Source organism: Varanus komodoensis, unplaced genomic scaffold (genome assembly GCF_004798865.1).
Source record: "Varanus komodoensis strain SLA01 unplaced genomic scaffold, ASM479886v1 scaffold1, whole genome shotgun sequence".
Taxonomy (NCBI): domain Eukaryota; kingdom Metazoa; phylum Chordata; class Lepidosauria; order Squamata; family Varanidae; genus Varanus; species Varanus komodoensis.
This window is the reverse complement of record NW_025335268.1, coordinates 118,911,511-118,927,619: the sequence shown is the minus strand read 5'-3', so window position 1 is coordinate 118,927,619 and position 16,109 is coordinate 118,911,511. Positions and strand designations below refer to the sequence as shown.

The window sequence follows — 16,109 nt, the reverse complement described above, 5'->3', positions numbered from 1 at the left end:
CTTATATAATGCTGGGGGGAGGGGGAGCGGAGTTCCCGCCAAAAACCGTTAGCTGTTAATCTTCCGGCCAAAGGCACTGCGCAGGCGCAGAACCCATATATGTGACTGCATAGATGGCCACTCGAAGAACATCAGTTACAGGTAAGCAACCTGCTCTTACTGACTCTTAATTCTGAGCGATGTGTACATGGATACTTACAAAAGTTCTCTTGTTCTTTAAGAATATTCTCAGGAATGTGTGTATCAGAATCAATATAGTAAATACCTATCACACTCCTTGAGGTTTTGAATGCAACAGAATAACCTGAATCTATTCCAGCAAGATATCTGCTCACTTATCCTCTCAGCTGGGGAAGTGGAGGGCTTTAAACTATAGTAGATTTGGTCAAGATGTTGCTCAGTTGCTTGCCTGAATGTACTCAATGTATTTTTCTTACACTTCCTTCTGAAAAATACACTTTTAGGGTGTGTAGAAAAGCAGAGTGATGACCCCTCTGCTATGACTCTTGTTGGCATAATGGACCACAGAGACATATTATATGTAATCAACTGTCATTGTCCTCCTGATGGCCCTTTCTCTATTGCAAATCATCCACAAGTGGGACCAATTCTACACTTGCTGATTTATTAATCCCTGAAACATCTAGGAGGCAAACATGGAGGCCCAACCTTTCTGGACCCAGGTATGCCTCCCAGATTTGTGAGCTGCTGATGTGGATAGGGCATTGTTGTAAGTAATCCTCACAGTAAGAAAAACATTCACTTTCACATATCTTTCCCTCTGTAGGATGTGTTAATGAAGCAGATTCACAAGGTAAGATGCTTGCTTTTCTTTTTGTTGTATAGAAGGTCAAAAGGATACAGAAGACATGGCTATCTATCAAGCTGTTACTTTGGCAAACTGAGCATTACAGCAAATCAGAGGAAAATTTAAGAGATTAATGAAAGGAGGTATCCAGATCCTAAAGAGAGTTTAGATAGAGACTGGTTTACCTGTGTCTTAGGATTCTGATATTGTCTATTCTGGTTCTGAACCCCTGGTATCAAAACAGGCTGCTAGACTGAGTCTGCACAAAGCACAGTCTAGATTTAAGCTTGGGATTGACTAAAGGTTATTAAGGGAGGTGGATGACAGTTGAAATGTACTGTAACATAGCTTTCTAAGAGTAGCAAGTGAATTTGAGAATCTTGTCCATCTTGTTCTCTTTCCTCAGACAAGTCAGTGCATGTGGCTGATGCAAGCTCTCGGCTTTTTGCTGTCTGCCCTTCAAGTGGAAGAGATCTTAAAGAACCTGCATTCACTAATTACTCCTTATATCCAGCAACTGGAGAAGTTGGCGGATGAAACAGTGAGTCATTATCACTTGGCAATAGCTGGCTGGGTTCCCTTAAGGAATGATGGGGCCTGCTGAGTGCAAGATGCTGCCTTTTTTCACAAGCAATGCCTAATCCTTGCCATATCTGCTTGCCTTTGCCTGCTTTCCATTGCTTCTGGTTTTTTGTCTGATTCCTACATTGTTTCCTTCAATATGTACTGTTCCCCCACTTCTCCTACAGACAGACACATACACGCACTCTGTTCAGTTACAGATTTCTGCTCCTGGGACCAAAAACTGAGTGCAGTATCAAATATGCTTCCTAGTTCTGTGTCCATTCTTGCTGCCTTCCTTGAGATATGTTATATTAATGGCCCATATCCTGGGTCCAGTGTGAAAACTACAGTGATATCTTCTCTTTCAGCCAAACCCATCCAACAAGCTGGCCATCATCCATATCTTGGGCCTGCTCTCCAACCTCTTTACTACATTGGACATCAGCCACCATGATGATGATCATGAGACCACAGAGGTTAAAAAGTTGCCAGTGCCGCAGGGCCCCAATCCGGTAGGTGTTGCTATAGATTGGGGTAACTTAAGTGGCCTCTTGTCTTCTCTGCCACCACAGGCTGCTTCTCCTGTTAGAGATAGCAAATAATGCCATTGACAATGGTGAAAAATGGCTGATAGACAAATGGTGCATAAAATGGTTGGTTGTGTGCCCTTATGTCTGAATGACCCTTTGTAGATAAGTCACCCAAGAGCATGTGTTACAAACATGGCTGCTAAATAAACAGAAGAGTGGTCAGAACAACCCTTCAGAGAGAGGCATAAACTATCTTTGCATTGGCCCTTGCAGAGCAGGGAGAGCAGTTACATCTAACAATATGACTTTTTGCAGGCCAGTTTGGTTTAAATGCTGTAGGATATATTGAGCAACATGTGGCCCTTCCTGATGTTTTGGCCTGTAACTCTCTTGATTGCCTGCCATAAGCTATACCGGTTAGGGCTGGTGATGTTGTAGGCCAAGACATCTGTTAGGGCCACAAATTGACCACCCCTATGCAGGGCAACTTCTAGTCTCTAGGGATGACTCTAATCCCCTCTGTCTCTTGATCAGAATGGTTATGAGTGCTTTCTACCAGCCAGAACTAGAATGAAGATCACTTTCTGAATTATCTCTTGTGCTGCTTCTACTCTTGTAGGTAGTGGTGGTGCTGCAGCAAGTCTTCCAGCTTATCCAGAAAGTGCTCAGCAAGTGGCTGAATGATGCTCAAGTTGTGGAGGTAATGTTGCTTTCAGATTACAGAGTAACAATCAAATATAAGGGCTTAATCTATTTTGCCTTAGTGGCCATAATAGCTGAACTCAAAAGCTGGACTCACTGCTCTGATTCTTGGCCTTAAAGTACCTGCCAACGAGGTATTCAATTTAAAAGTATATACCCTAGGAATGATACACCTCTATCAAAGATGAAGAAACTCAAAGAGCTGATAGTGCTGCACACTTTTGGATCTGGGCAGGTATCTGATACGTTGTTGAGCTCCATCAATGCCAGACCATGTTAGTGTGCTTCTTGGCACTGGATTTTGTCTTGCTCCTCTTAATTGGCTAGGAATTGCCAAATACTGCAGGACCATGCCCTTTTCTTTGCGATATCTTGTAAGTGTGCTGAACCCAGCAGACAGAGCTAAAAAGTGATGCTTCAGGTAAGTTATCGAGAGTTGTTGTCATCTGTACAGCAGTGGTGCTGTTCAGATTATATGTGGCATTTATGAATGAGAAGTGGCATTTTGCATTACAACAAGTTAAACTGCAGATTTAAACAACTATAAACAACTTTCACAAGTTTGCTATAAGCACAAACAGTTATGCAGAGACTTTCAAAATGTTTTATCTGAGATCAATCTGATTTGATTTTAATTATATGAATTTTATTTAGTAGAAGTAGCCATTTTTATTATACAGCTGCAAGTTTTAATTGATTTGAATCTACACAGTTAATTTAGGGTTTGGGTTAGGTTAGGGTTAATTTTTTGTGCAGTTAAAATCTTTCCCATAATTAATCAGCAGTAGTGTTCTCTGCAGCAAAGGAAGAAACAGGAAGCAAGTTAGTTGCTTGCCTGAGAAGAAGATAGGTATTCTGCTCGGCATGTGCATATATAGAGGAAGGAAGGGAGTGCACAAACCCAGCCATCCTTATGTTACATTTCTCACCAGTGAGCTTCACTGTGCCCACCAGAGACAGGAAAGCTGCAGTTGCTGTCTTCTCCACTCTCCCAAAGAAACTGCCATGAGAATTTCTCCCTTAATTCCCCTCTGCACTTTCTTGGTAGGTTGTTCCCCTGCTCCATCTTTGGGAAACAATACTGAAATATTGATAGATGTAAGACATTTTGTGAGGTAATTGAGGACTAAGCCAGTGGGCAGAGGGTAGCAATTAGAAGGGGGAGCAGAACTTGATCTGGACTCCACCTGTACTCTATGAAGAGAGTTAGGCAGGTTGCCCAGCCTTTGGGCAACAATTAATGTCATAATGCATTTTGTCCATAGCAAATACTAGCTTCAGAGATACTTTAGATCATTGCAAAATTTATTTTTAATTCCTGGCTGAATGTTCAGCTAATGTTCTAAACACAGGTGTTTGATGGACCTTTATTACTTTATTCCAGAAGGCTAAGATTTAGAATTTGTGCATACAAAACAGGAAAAGGTACCTGTATTTTTAATTTGAGTGTTATCACTTTTCAATATTCATACCAGTTTAAACACATCATCTTTACTGCAAATGGTGCTGTAATACAGAGGAGAGGAGAAACCTATCCCTGGAATATTGGTGGGAAATAAGCAGAGGTATGATAATTGGACTGGAGATTTATGGGGAGGGAATGGGAAGATGCAATGTTTTCCCAATCACTGGAAACCATTTTCATGCATCATTCTAATTCGAATTGTCAATGTGCTGTCTTTTGTTAGGTTTATGTCTCAGCTTAGAGCTAGAAACATGTTGGGTTTTTTAAAAAAACAGCTCTGGTTTGTATGGATCTAAGAGATGTGCTGGGCACCATACTAGAAGCTAAACTTTCATATTTGACCCATAACTGTGGTTCCAAATGGAATCATTCATGAGGTAGGAAATGCTATGCAGAAGGGATTAAGGAGCAGCTAATATGAATGTGTGCGTATGGGGTGGGAGCTTCTTTTTTGAATTCTAAGGTACAGCCAGGTTTAGGAAGAACCCGCAGTTGGGTAAGAGAATCATAGATCAGCACTGAGGGAAGTAGATAGGTTTATCTGAGATGTTAATGAAAGGGGTGTATGTGTTTCACTTATCAGTTGATCCTCCACATTCTGATGAGATTGTTACTATACTAAGGGCTGTAGGTCTCTGCTGTGAGCTGTCCTATTGGTTGAGGATAACGGAGTGGTTGAATGGGCAGAAGAGGAACTGATGAAGGATCTGTAGTGTAGGAATTCAAAGTTCAACAAAGAGAAGCATACTGACTTTACACTGAGGAAGCACATTTAATAGTGGGTTAGTAGAAAAATGAGAATGTAAGAAAGTGTTTATTTTCATTTTCATAAAGAAACGTAATTATTATGTTTTTTTCAATCTCTTCCCACAAGTGAACTCTCAACTATTTTCCTAATACAATGACTCCTTTAATTTTTTTCAACAATTTGAAGCTTTTCACAATTCTAAGTAACATCAAAGAGATGGAAGCTTGCACACTGGGATTATAAATCTGGGTCTTGTGTAGGCACATAAGAATATAAGAAAAGCCATACTGGATCAGGCCAAAGATCCATCTAGTCCACCACTCTGTGCACACAATGGCAAACCAGCTGCCCACAAAATCCCTCAGGCAGGATGGGTTCAAGACCTTTTTCTGCCCAAACTCTTCAGTAACTGGTGTATGCAGGCAGGCCACCTCTGGTAAGGGAGGTAGCGCATAGCCAACAAGGCTAGAGGCCACTGATAGTCTCCTTCTTCATGAATCTGACCAATCTCTTTAAAGCCATTCATATTGGTGGCCATCACCACTTCCCATGGCAGTGAATTCCGTATTTTATATGCTGTGAGAAGAGGTATTTCCTTTAATCTGCCTTAAACGTCCCACCAACTGGCTTTATGGGATGATACCAGGTTCAAATGTTATGGAAGAAAGATGTCTCCTTCTCTGCTTTCTCCACACTGTCTTATTTTAAGCACTTCTGTCATGTCTCCTCTTGGTTGCCTTTTTTCTAAGCTGAACAGTCCCAGTTTTTGTAGCTACTTCTCACAGGGGAGTTGCTTCAACCCATTGATCATTTTTGTTGCCCTGCCCTATTGAGTTCCAACGCAATAATGTCCATTTTCAGGTAAGGCAACCAGAACTGAACACAATATTCCAAGTGCATAAGGGAAATAAGATTTTGGCATTCCATTTTCTATTCCATTCCTAATTATGCCTAGCATGGAGTTTGCCTTATTCACAGTAGCTGAACACTGGGTTGACATTTTCATTGAGCTGTCCACTACTACTCCAAGAACTCTTTCTTGCTTAGTCATTGCTACTTCAGATCCCATCAGTGAAGTTGGGATTTTTTGCCCCAATATGCATTACTGTATACTTGCATATATTCAGTTGCATTTGACATTTTGGTTTCCATTCTCCCAGTTTGGAGAAATCCCTTTGGAGTTGGTCACAACCCATTTTGGTTTTAACCACCCTAAAAAGTTTCATGTCATCAGCAAACTTGGCCACCTCACTACCCATTCTTAATTCCAAATCATTTATTAATAGGTTGAAAAGCATTGGTCCTAATACTGAAACCTGTTTCTCTCTATTGGAAGAAACTGCCATTTATCCCCACCCTCTGTCTTCTGTTCTTTAACCAGTTCATGATCCATAAAAGGATACCCCCTCCCCATTTTATTTCCATGACTGCTTTTATTCCCACTGCTTTGCTCAGGAGTCTTTGGTGAAGTACTTTGTTCAAGTAAACAGTGCCTATTGATCACCCTTGTCTGTGTGCTTAATGACATTCTCAAATCACTCCCATAAGTTAGTGATACCTTCCCCTTGCAGAAGTCATGCTGATTTTCCCCATCTGGGCTTATTCCTCTATGTGCTTACTGATTTTACCTTTAATAATGTTTTCAAGCAGTTTACCCAGAACAGATGTTAAGCTGACTGGCTTATAATTTTCTGGATCCCTCCTGGGCCCCTTTTTAAAAATTGTTGTTACATTGACTATTCTCCAATCCTCTGGTACAAGAGCTAATTCTAGGGAAATGTTAAATATTTTGGTTCAGTGATTTCATGTTTGAGTTCTTTGATAACTCTAGGTTACCAGGTGACTTGCTGACTTTCAGTTTGTCAATAAGGTCGAGTTTCATCTTTTGTCACCACTATCTGCCCTAATTCCTCAGACTTGTTTCAGAATAGATAAGCTCAAAGGAAGATATCTGCTCTTCATCCTCTGCTGTGAAGACTGGCAAAAAGAATTAATTGAGCTTTTCTGCAATTTCCATGTCCCCCCTTGGTGTTCCATTAATTCCATTATCATCCAGCAGCCCAACTGCTTTCCTAGCTACTTTCTCTCTTTTGAAATATTTAAATAATTATTTATTGTTAGCAATGTGCTCCAACAATTTCTTTGCTTCTTGAATTGCCTACTTGCATCTCACTTGTGCAAGCTTGCGGTCCTGTCTGTTCTTTTCCTTTGGACAAGGCTTCCATTTTTTGAAGGAAGCTTGCTTCCCCCTAATAGCTTCCTTGACTTTATGCATCAATCATGCTGGTGATTTCCTGGACTTTGTGCTACCTTTTCTCACTTGTGGTATGCATATTATCTGTGCCTTATATTATAGTGCTTTTGAATAATCTCCAAGTGCTTTGAAGTGATTTAAACTTCTTGATTCCTCTCTTCAGCTTTACCAGTTCCCTCATTTTTGAGAAATTTCCTCTTTTGAAGCCAAATTCAACTGTGTCTGACCCCTTTAGAAGTTTTCCATCTAACTGTACATTAAATTTGAAACCAGTGTGGTCAGTGTTCCCTAATGGCTCAGCAACACTTACATCCTGTACTATGTCCTGGGCAGCTCCACATAGAACTAAATCCAGGATTGCCTTCCCTCTGCTTGGCTGCATGACCAACTGCTCTAGGACACAGTTATTTATGACACTGAGAAATTTAACCTCTTTGACAAAACTGGAACATGCATTTATCCAGTCAATGTGTGGGTGGTTGAAGTCTCCTCCATTATTACAGCACTCCCTTTGTGGAAGGCCTCCCTGGTTTCTTTTCCCATCTCAAGATCCCTGAGCTTTTTGAGCTACAAGGATGAATGTTGGACAAATACAAAAGACATGACTCAAAAGCCTTAGAGGTTAGGATATGTAAGCTGCTCTTCCCATAAAGATCTTTGCATGCAAGCAGCTGCCTGAGAGATAGCAGCTTAAAGCATAAAAATTCTGGAGTCAGAGATCCAGTGATGAACCATGTACCTGGTGTGTTTATACCTTGTTCAGGTGTAGAGGGTAGACAGTCCCTACAGCTTTAGATGTTAGATAAATATCTCAATTTCAGTTTGGAGTAGAGGGATGTCTCATTAGAGCTCTGCTCATGGAAAAAAATGTTCTGAAGCAGTGATAGTAATAGAATAGCTGTTGATTGAAATGACACCCCTAATACAAGTTTACGCAGGCCAGCATGTTCTAGGCTCTACAGTGTGGGTGAGCTTCAGACAGTCTGTTTTTCTTGGTCTAACCTATCTCAAAGGATGGGGTGGGAGAGAACCATCTAAGGTGCTTCAAAGGTGTTTGAAGAATGCCAAAATAAATAGCCCTGTAGCTAAATGGATCTTTAGCTGAAGGATAGGTTATTTAGCCACACTTCTGTTGACACAGCCCCTCCTGTCCCCACAGTCTGTGTGCTCCATTTTTGAGAAGTCTGTGAAAACCCTCCTGGATGATTTTGCACCCATGGTGCCTCAGCTGTGTGAGATGCTGGGCCAGATGTATAGCACCATTCCTCAGGCATCTGCCATTGACCTCACTCGCCAGGTAAGTGGAAGCACAAGAATGTGAAGTTCAGAATCTAAGCTGATATCTGTTGAGCAGTTCTTACCAACCTAGTACCTTTGGCTTGCCTTTCCCCCCCAGTATAGATATGGCTTAAAAAAGATGTTCATTTCTTGCACTTCAGCCTCCATGCAGAAAGATTATGTATGTCCATGTGTACACAAAGCTAAGAAACACTGCAGTGTCCCTAAACTAGCTGGTTACCGTATTAGCAGCAAAGGCCTTGTTCATGTTACTGGGCAGTGACAACTAGTTAACCTGAGTACCAGTGACTTACCCAGAGGGCTGGGGGGGATGGAGTAAGATGTGGGATAGATGGGGTATACAAGATTGTTCTGGCTTCAGTTTCCCTTGTCTCTTATATCTCCAGCTGGTTCACATCTTTGCCCATGAGCCGGCCCACTTCCCACCCATCAAGGCGCTCTTTCTTCTCGTCACATCAGTTACACTAACACTCTTTCAGCAAGGTATGTATGCTTTGGCACCCTCACATTTGTTGGGGCTGCCATATTGGTAAGAGGTTTTCATGGTCTTGTTTCTTTGGATTGGCCTGTAGGGTATGTGGAGGTAGGCAGAAGCTCCTCCTCCAAATCATGGTATGCCTATTGAGCTCCAGAAGCCTTCTGCTTTTACAATCATGGTTTTGGCTAATGAGAAGCTCTTGCTGCAGTGGACTGTTTGGCATGCTCCTCCCTATGTATTGGTGCCCAACTGGTGGTGCAGTCTTTGTGTTCCCTTCACACCACCCTTTTGAGATTGAAACTGTGCCCTGTCAGGCTCTGTTTAGACTCCTGAAGGAAGGTGGAGTGAGTAATGTCCTTTACTTCATACTTGACTTTGAGCAGGGGTCAGGAATCACCAGGGGAGTATGTTGTTACATCTTTCAACTTAACACCCCACCACCACCCCTCCGCTCACTGTGAAGTTATCCATATTCATCAGTCTCTCTGTAGCCCAAATAAATTGTCCGGTTGACTCTGCACCCAGTTCCCCTGCTGTCCTGCTCATATTGATTCCTCTTACAGCTCCACTGAATTCTTAGCAAATGTTTGGGCTGACTTTTGCTTTTGTGGAGCTGCCATAATGACATCATGTTAGTCCCAGTTGTTTGTGTACAGTTCCAGTCAAATCAGTAAGCCATAGCACGGGTAGTAGGGTGTGTGCTCCCTTTTCTAGGAGTTTGTTTCTTATCAGAATTGCTGGGGAGCCACCATTGCTTTGAGCGTTGCCCTGTTATTGCCTGACTTTGTCAGACAAAGCTATACTATCAAGACGATGGAAAAAGATTCTCACAATGCGTGATACAATCAGTGCTGAGGGGAGGCATGCTTACCAGCAACCATGCTGGCCATCTGCTACAGAAAATGTCTCAGAATTGTGTTCTTTCCATCCAGGCAGACCTCTGAACTTGGGTGAATGGAAAGTATTGTGTTCAGACTGCCCACCAGGAGGTCTAGCGGAGCTCTAGCAGGTTTCCAGGATTTTTGTGCCCAGTCCACATCTATACTAGATTTGACTTTTGACTTGGGAGTTGCCTTTCAGGACCAAGCATTTTGCGATAACATGTCTCCAGTGTAAATGTGCTAGCTGTTCACATAAAACTGGTGTCCAGTTAGCTCCTGCTTCTCCTTTCCTTCCTTGCTAGGGTGCAATGAGCTTCCCATACCTATCCTTGGTGCTTGGCAGGGGACCCTGGGCAACAGGCCTATTCCTTTGCACTTTCTTTATGTTCTTGGGTTTCCAAGCTCCATGATTTTTGTATGTTTTGTTTCTTTAACTTGCTTCAAGCTGCTCATGTGCCTGCCCTCTTCAACCCCCACCTCTTGCACCCTTCCTTACCTTACTCCTGTTTTCACTTGTAAATTCTTTCTGTATCACATAACTATATGATGTTGAGTTGCTGTTTGTATGATTTTTCTCTTCAGTTACATCTTTATTATATTTTTAGGGCCCAGGGATCATCCTGATATTGTTGATTCATTTATGCAACTCCTGGCACAGGTGTGTTTTAGTTTCTTATTCATTCACTTTCTGTTCTCTCTCTTTCTCTTTTTTAATTCAATTTAAACCTATTTTTAGCTTTCTGTTGACAACGTTTTTTCCTTTTAGTTGAATATCGAGTTTCTCCATCTGTTTCTGTGGAAGTTGAAAACAAAACATTCTTCTTTTTCATAGGTATGAGTTTGCCCCTTCCTTTCCCCAAGGGGCAGTACCTAGTGATGCAAAGTGACTTGTAGATTGGGTTTATCTTTAGGTTACATATTGTGACCTGGTACAGGGACTGCTGCAAAATGGCAAATGTGGTTCAAGAGCAATAGCATTCCAGCCCATGTGTGCAGTGATTCCGAGCGCTTCACAAATGCAGACAGGTTGTTGTGTAGAAATGATCTTATATTCAGTTATTTGGTGGGCTATGTCTATAGACCTGTTGATGGGGCAGCTGATCTAGTTGGGAGTAGAGCAAGGCAGGGAGAGCAGATGAGCCATGACTTGTTTATTGGTTTGATTTCAAAATCCTTCTGTGTTCCATCCCTCAGTTCTCCTGCCGAAGCTTTGGAAATCTGATTTCTTTCAGGTTGAGAATTTGTCATGCAGCTCTGTCTCTAATGCTGTAAATGACATCATGGGAGGAAAATGATGATGGAATACAAACTGCATAAGGGGCTATAGGCAGTATGGGCATCTTTGCAGTAAGTGAAGAATGAACCCCGACTGGATTTGGAAGAGCAGTTAATAAGGCTGGAAACAAGCTGCAATGCTAGGAAATGATGGAGCAGAGAGTGGGGGGGTGGGATCTTGGGTACCACCCTGCTCTTATTACTACATCAAGATGCTTTCTTGTTGGCTCTGGTTTATTGTTCCCTAATGAGGTTGCTGTATATTGTGAGACAGAAAGTACTTGAGCTCTCAGCTCCCTCTTGTGGCAGCTATATAGCTTGCAGGTTTGCTAAGCAATAAAACTAATACGTCTTATACTTTTCTGTAAAACTGAGCTTCTAGAAAATGTAGAAATTTGCTGACAGAACTCTGAACCTTAAAATCAAAATATTATCCTTCTAAGTGTTTGATCTTGTTTGTCGTTTGGTTAAAGGGGTATTGGCTCGCAATTTATCATTAAATACAAATACTGAAATCAATAGAGGTGTGGTCCTGTGGTAGATTTATGTTCTCAGGAAAATACTGGAAGAATCTCATCATCTCGAGAGAGGGTAATGGATAGGAAACTGGAGAAGAATGGAATGTTGCAAGAGGAAAGTGCTTTGGATGGAGGAAAAAATAGGTCAGAGTGAAAGCTATGAAAAGTCCACAGAGGCCTACTTGGGCACCTTCTCACAGTAGTTTAATCTTCCTGGAGCAACTTGGAACGCTTAATCCTCTGAATACCTACATCTGGCCTGAGGTCCTTGCTACAAATCAGGAAGCTCCCTAGAGTGCTGAATGAGGGGGATGAAGAAGATAAGACGTAGGACAGTGATGGTTATTTTGACAAGGACCAGACTAGAGCTTAAAGGGGAGGTGTTTCGGTAAACTCAGAACAATGCAGGTAATGCCTCCCTATATTTATGTTGTTTTATGTATGTCCCCCTTTCCCATTCACACCTTTTCCTTCATGGTTGAATAAATGTTGTTCCTTTAGCCCTGTATGGTTTACAAAAAGCTCAGATTATGAAATGTCTGGGCTTGGCAGTGGCTCTGGGGCTGCATACAGTTGCCCCCTGGTTTCTTTCACTCCTTATGTAGGAGCTGTGAAACCTAGCAACCTGAAGATGCTATATCCACTCTCTTTGGTCCACTGGCACCCTCATCTTCTGTTTCATCTGTGAATCTAGGTCCCTCTGCACTCTTTGTCTTAATCTCAGGCCCCTCCCAACAAGGTTGGACAAAAAGAAGGATCACATAGGTGTTATACTGGTGCTAAAGATAATCATTAAATGGTGATATATTCAGACTATGTTCGTCAACAAACTTGCAGGTGTGGTTGAGCTCTGACGCTTGCGTTATTGACCATGCTTCTTAAAATCCTAATTTTTAGTCACTACTTAGAATTTTTAAGTATCTCTGTCTACTGGTCAGTGTTCAAACCCTGATTGGCTACCATATAAGTAGTGATTATATGCACATTTTCCCCCAGATTGTGTCCCATTGCCTGGTTCTGCCTAGGAGACATTGATCTCTTCCAGTAGGAAAAATCCAAATGCATTGCTCAACAGACTAGGGCCTCCTGGTTTTCTGGCAGCCTTTGCGCTTCCCTTTCTAGTTAGCATCATTTCAGTGAAAAATTATTCTGTGTTTCTTCTAAGCTGTTGAGGGGTTCGCTAAGTGAACTGACTGCAGAAGAACATACCAGTTGTCCTCTTGCTGGCTAAATCAGCTTGGAATTTTACATTGCCTGTGAAACTTCATTTTAGAGAAATGTATATGACTTTGTGAGGTCTCAACACATAGTACAGTAATTTTCTTCTGAAGAGACATGTTGGCCCCACCTTTCTTCACTGAAATTGCAGTTGTTTCCAAAATGGTTGCAATAAATAAACAAATTCTTCAAAAGTCCCAGAAGTTGACAAGAGCATGAGAGTCATTCAAGAGATCACTTAAGAATGCATGTAGAATAACTTGTTTTGATGCTTGTATTGTGCCCTTGAAAAGCCAAACTAAAGTCTCATTAAATGCCTATATTTTGACTGCAAAAACTCGGATGCCTTAGTACATCTAAAGCCAAAGTTCCAGAACCATTCGAAATGGTTCTCATGCTGCACTCCAGACTGAAGATGAGTATGGAAGACCCAGATATTAACATAGTATGGCAAGAAGCAACTGTCATGTCTGTGACTCCATACATAGCCATTAGGCCTTTGCTCATTCTCTGGTTTAAAAAACAAAACAAAGGAGCTTTTAAATATTCCACCTCCAAGCCTGGCAGTCCTACAAGGCACCTTAGAGTATTAAGATGCAATAAAATTAATTTTAAACTCATATTTAAAGAACTTAAATTACAGCAGTTCACACCTAAAGTCTTCATCTTCCAAACACTGTGCTAAAAAGATGGAGTTCATGCATCCAAATATAGCAGTGGAGCTTCAGACCCCTAGAGAGGGATTCCAAAGTATGCGTGCCATCATGAAGACCCCTGCTGCTTCTGACTACAAGCCTATATTTTCTTATATGTGTGGCATTTGGAGCAGGGACTAAAATGATATAAGCAAACGAGAAAGAATGTATTAATGTAGGAAAAGGCAGTAAGTTCCCAAACTGTAGATCCCTTTGCATTCCAGATGAGACAAAGGGGAAAGGGCTGAATTTGAAAAGGCAGCTCCTGAAGTTTGACAAGTCCCCAACATTTGCAGGCATCTGATGAGCAGAAACCTCTTGAATCGCACCTGGGTCTCCTTTTTGGACTCAGATAACTTCAGCTGACAAAAGACAATAGAAGACCTGTGTCAACAGTTGCTGTTTGCCTGCAGTGCCCATCTGGTCTTTCCATTTTTGGGTCATTCTCTGTAAGCAGTTGAGTTAAAAGGTGCTGGTTATATTGATTTGATAGAGGTCTCTTATCCCAGGACAGTTTCCTCCCCTATCATTTGCAGTATGAAAACAGATCAGTAGCTAAGACTCAATATGTTAGAATTCAATAACTAGGCATGCAATGATGTTGCATTCCCAGTGAAATGGACTGGTATATTGTGGAGCATAAAAGGGAATATTTATACTAGTGTCTGTGAAAATTGTCTCACTAGGGTTAAGTATTTCTAGCACTTCTGTTTTCCTGAAATTGGTGTGTGTTGGTGCTTAAAGAAGATTGGGGGGGGGGGGGAATAAGAGAATAAAGGAATTATATTTTATTGGACTGAATCTGATTGCTTAAAATGTTGAACTATAAGGATTTTTGTGTGCTATTATGAGGTGCTTTTGAGCTGGAGGACTGAAAGAATAATTGTTACTATTATTCTTTCTTTTGTGAGGACCCCAAGGCAGCTTACATAGCTCCATTATATCCTTACAAGAACAATCCTGTAAGGTAGGTTGGACTGAGAGTGAGTGACAGGTCCAAAGTCTCCCAATGAGCTCCATGGTCAAGTAGGGACTAAAACCCAGAACTCTTGGGGCCCCACTCCAACACTCAGAAATATTGCACCACACCATATACTGTTACGAGCATATTGTGAACTAGGACCTAGTTTCTCTAAAAAGAGAGAGAGAAGTCAATTGTATACATAGGCCTTCATAAAAATTAATTCTGCATAGTTCATGTTGCACTACATGGACAAATGCATCTATAAGATTATGAAGATGTTTGTGGTCTGACATTTAATTTAACCCTTTCCCTAGCCTTGCTACCTTTTTGTTTGCTGTATGGCACAAAAGGCAATTATGTGTTGAGCATATTTATTTCTATTTCCACTTGCTGTAAGGCAACAGCAGTTTTTAGTGGAACATTAAGCATAGCCTTAACAATGTAGAGCTGTTGTGATTCTTGCAAATTAGCACAAGGCCAGTTCTAGATAAGCAATAGCATAGACAAGCTTGAAGTTCAGTTCAACTGCTACTCATTTTTACCATTGTCTGATGGAAAGGGACATAATTCATTGTTCCTTATGTCTTTGGGTGTGAAAGCAAGAATAAGGGCAGGAAAAATTGGAACTGGGAAGACAAAAATATTGAAATCAGTCATTACACCTGTGACTGCTGTCATGAGAATCCATTTTTTGGTACAACAAGCAAGACATCTGCCTTTTCTGAAGATGATACTTTAGTGATAGAACAAATATTCCACATTGTTCAGTGGGTGTAGAAGTTGGCTAGGGGACTGCTTGCTGCTAGCCAAAGGCAACCTTCCCCAGTCTGGTACTCTTCAGGTATTTTGGACTTTAATTCCCAGTATTTCTGATGTTGGCCATGCTGACTGGGGCCAGTGAAATTGAAAATATCCAGAGAGCTCCAGGCTAGGGAAAATTGGTCTAAAACTTTATGTTTGGGAATGTTTCTCAGCCTTTTAGGAATGGGGTGAGTGCTGTCCATGGTGCTGAAATGACTCTGCTTGTGAAGTTCTTGGCTCTACTTTGCTGAGATATATTGCAAGACATAATATATAACCTCACAAGTAAAACCAGACATCAAGAGACTTAATAGAATTCTGCACCTGCATTGTTCCCCTTTCCTGCTGGTCCACAGTGAAATTCCCATATCTGTGTATATCTTCATGTGTAGCGATGTAGATGACTGTTTGCTAGGTAATGCTTCAATGCCATGCCTCCAGAGCCTTAATTACCTGGAGCCCTATATACCCTTAACTTCAGAAGTGCCCTGCTCATGGCCTTTCCCTTTCTCCCATATCTGGCTAACTGTGCACCATGGCTGATGGCCAGGTAAGTGCACATGCAAGCCTTGGCCAGGGGGCTGCTCTGTGCTACCTGCTTGCCCCTGGCTTGCCAGAGCTGTGTTTATTCTCTATGTATCTGTGTGTGCTTTGCAGGCACTCAAACGGAAACCTGACTTATTCCTGTGTAGCAGCCTGGATGTCAAGGCAGTGTTCCACTGTGGTGAGTAGCAAGCCCCATAAGACATAGCTTTCTTGCAATAATTGGGGAAGGTACTTTAGTTAAGATCATTAAATGTTCACAGGAATGCAAGAAATGAAACAAAATCCTGTATTCTTTATATGGAAACATCCACCAAATCAGACAGGCTAAAACCCCTTGTAATGTCTCAATGAGAAGGGCAGGCT

General features: G+C 41.6%; 1 protein-coding gene across 5 annotated transcripts in view; it reads left to right on the top strand.

Moving 5' to 3' along the window:
* IPO13 (importin 13) overlaps positions 1-16,109 on the top strand; it is a 67,964-nt gene that overhangs the window by 46,146 nt on the left and 5,709 nt on the right. For 3 of the 5 annotated variants that reach the window (XM_044442631.1, XM_044442622.1, XM_044442649.1), the window contains 8 exons: positions 788-814; positions 1,215-1,349; positions 1,741-1,884; positions 2,522-2,602; positions 8,231-8,368; positions 8,757-8,853; positions 10,335-10,387; positions 15,858-15,924. In XM_044442631.1, the coding sequence (XP_044298566.1) occupies positions 788-814; positions 1,215-1,349; positions 1,741-1,884; positions 2,522-2,602; positions 8,231-8,368; positions 8,757-8,853; positions 10,335-10,387; positions 15,858-15,924 (742 nt within the window). Of the gene's footprint in view, positions 1-787; positions 815-1,214; positions 1,350-1,740; positions 1,885-2,521; positions 2,603-8,230; positions 8,369-8,756; positions 8,854-10,334; positions 10,388-10,495; positions 15,925-16,109 lie in introns of those variants that run through there. The other 2 variants (XR_006415930.1, XM_044442639.1) reach the window with 2 other exon arrangements.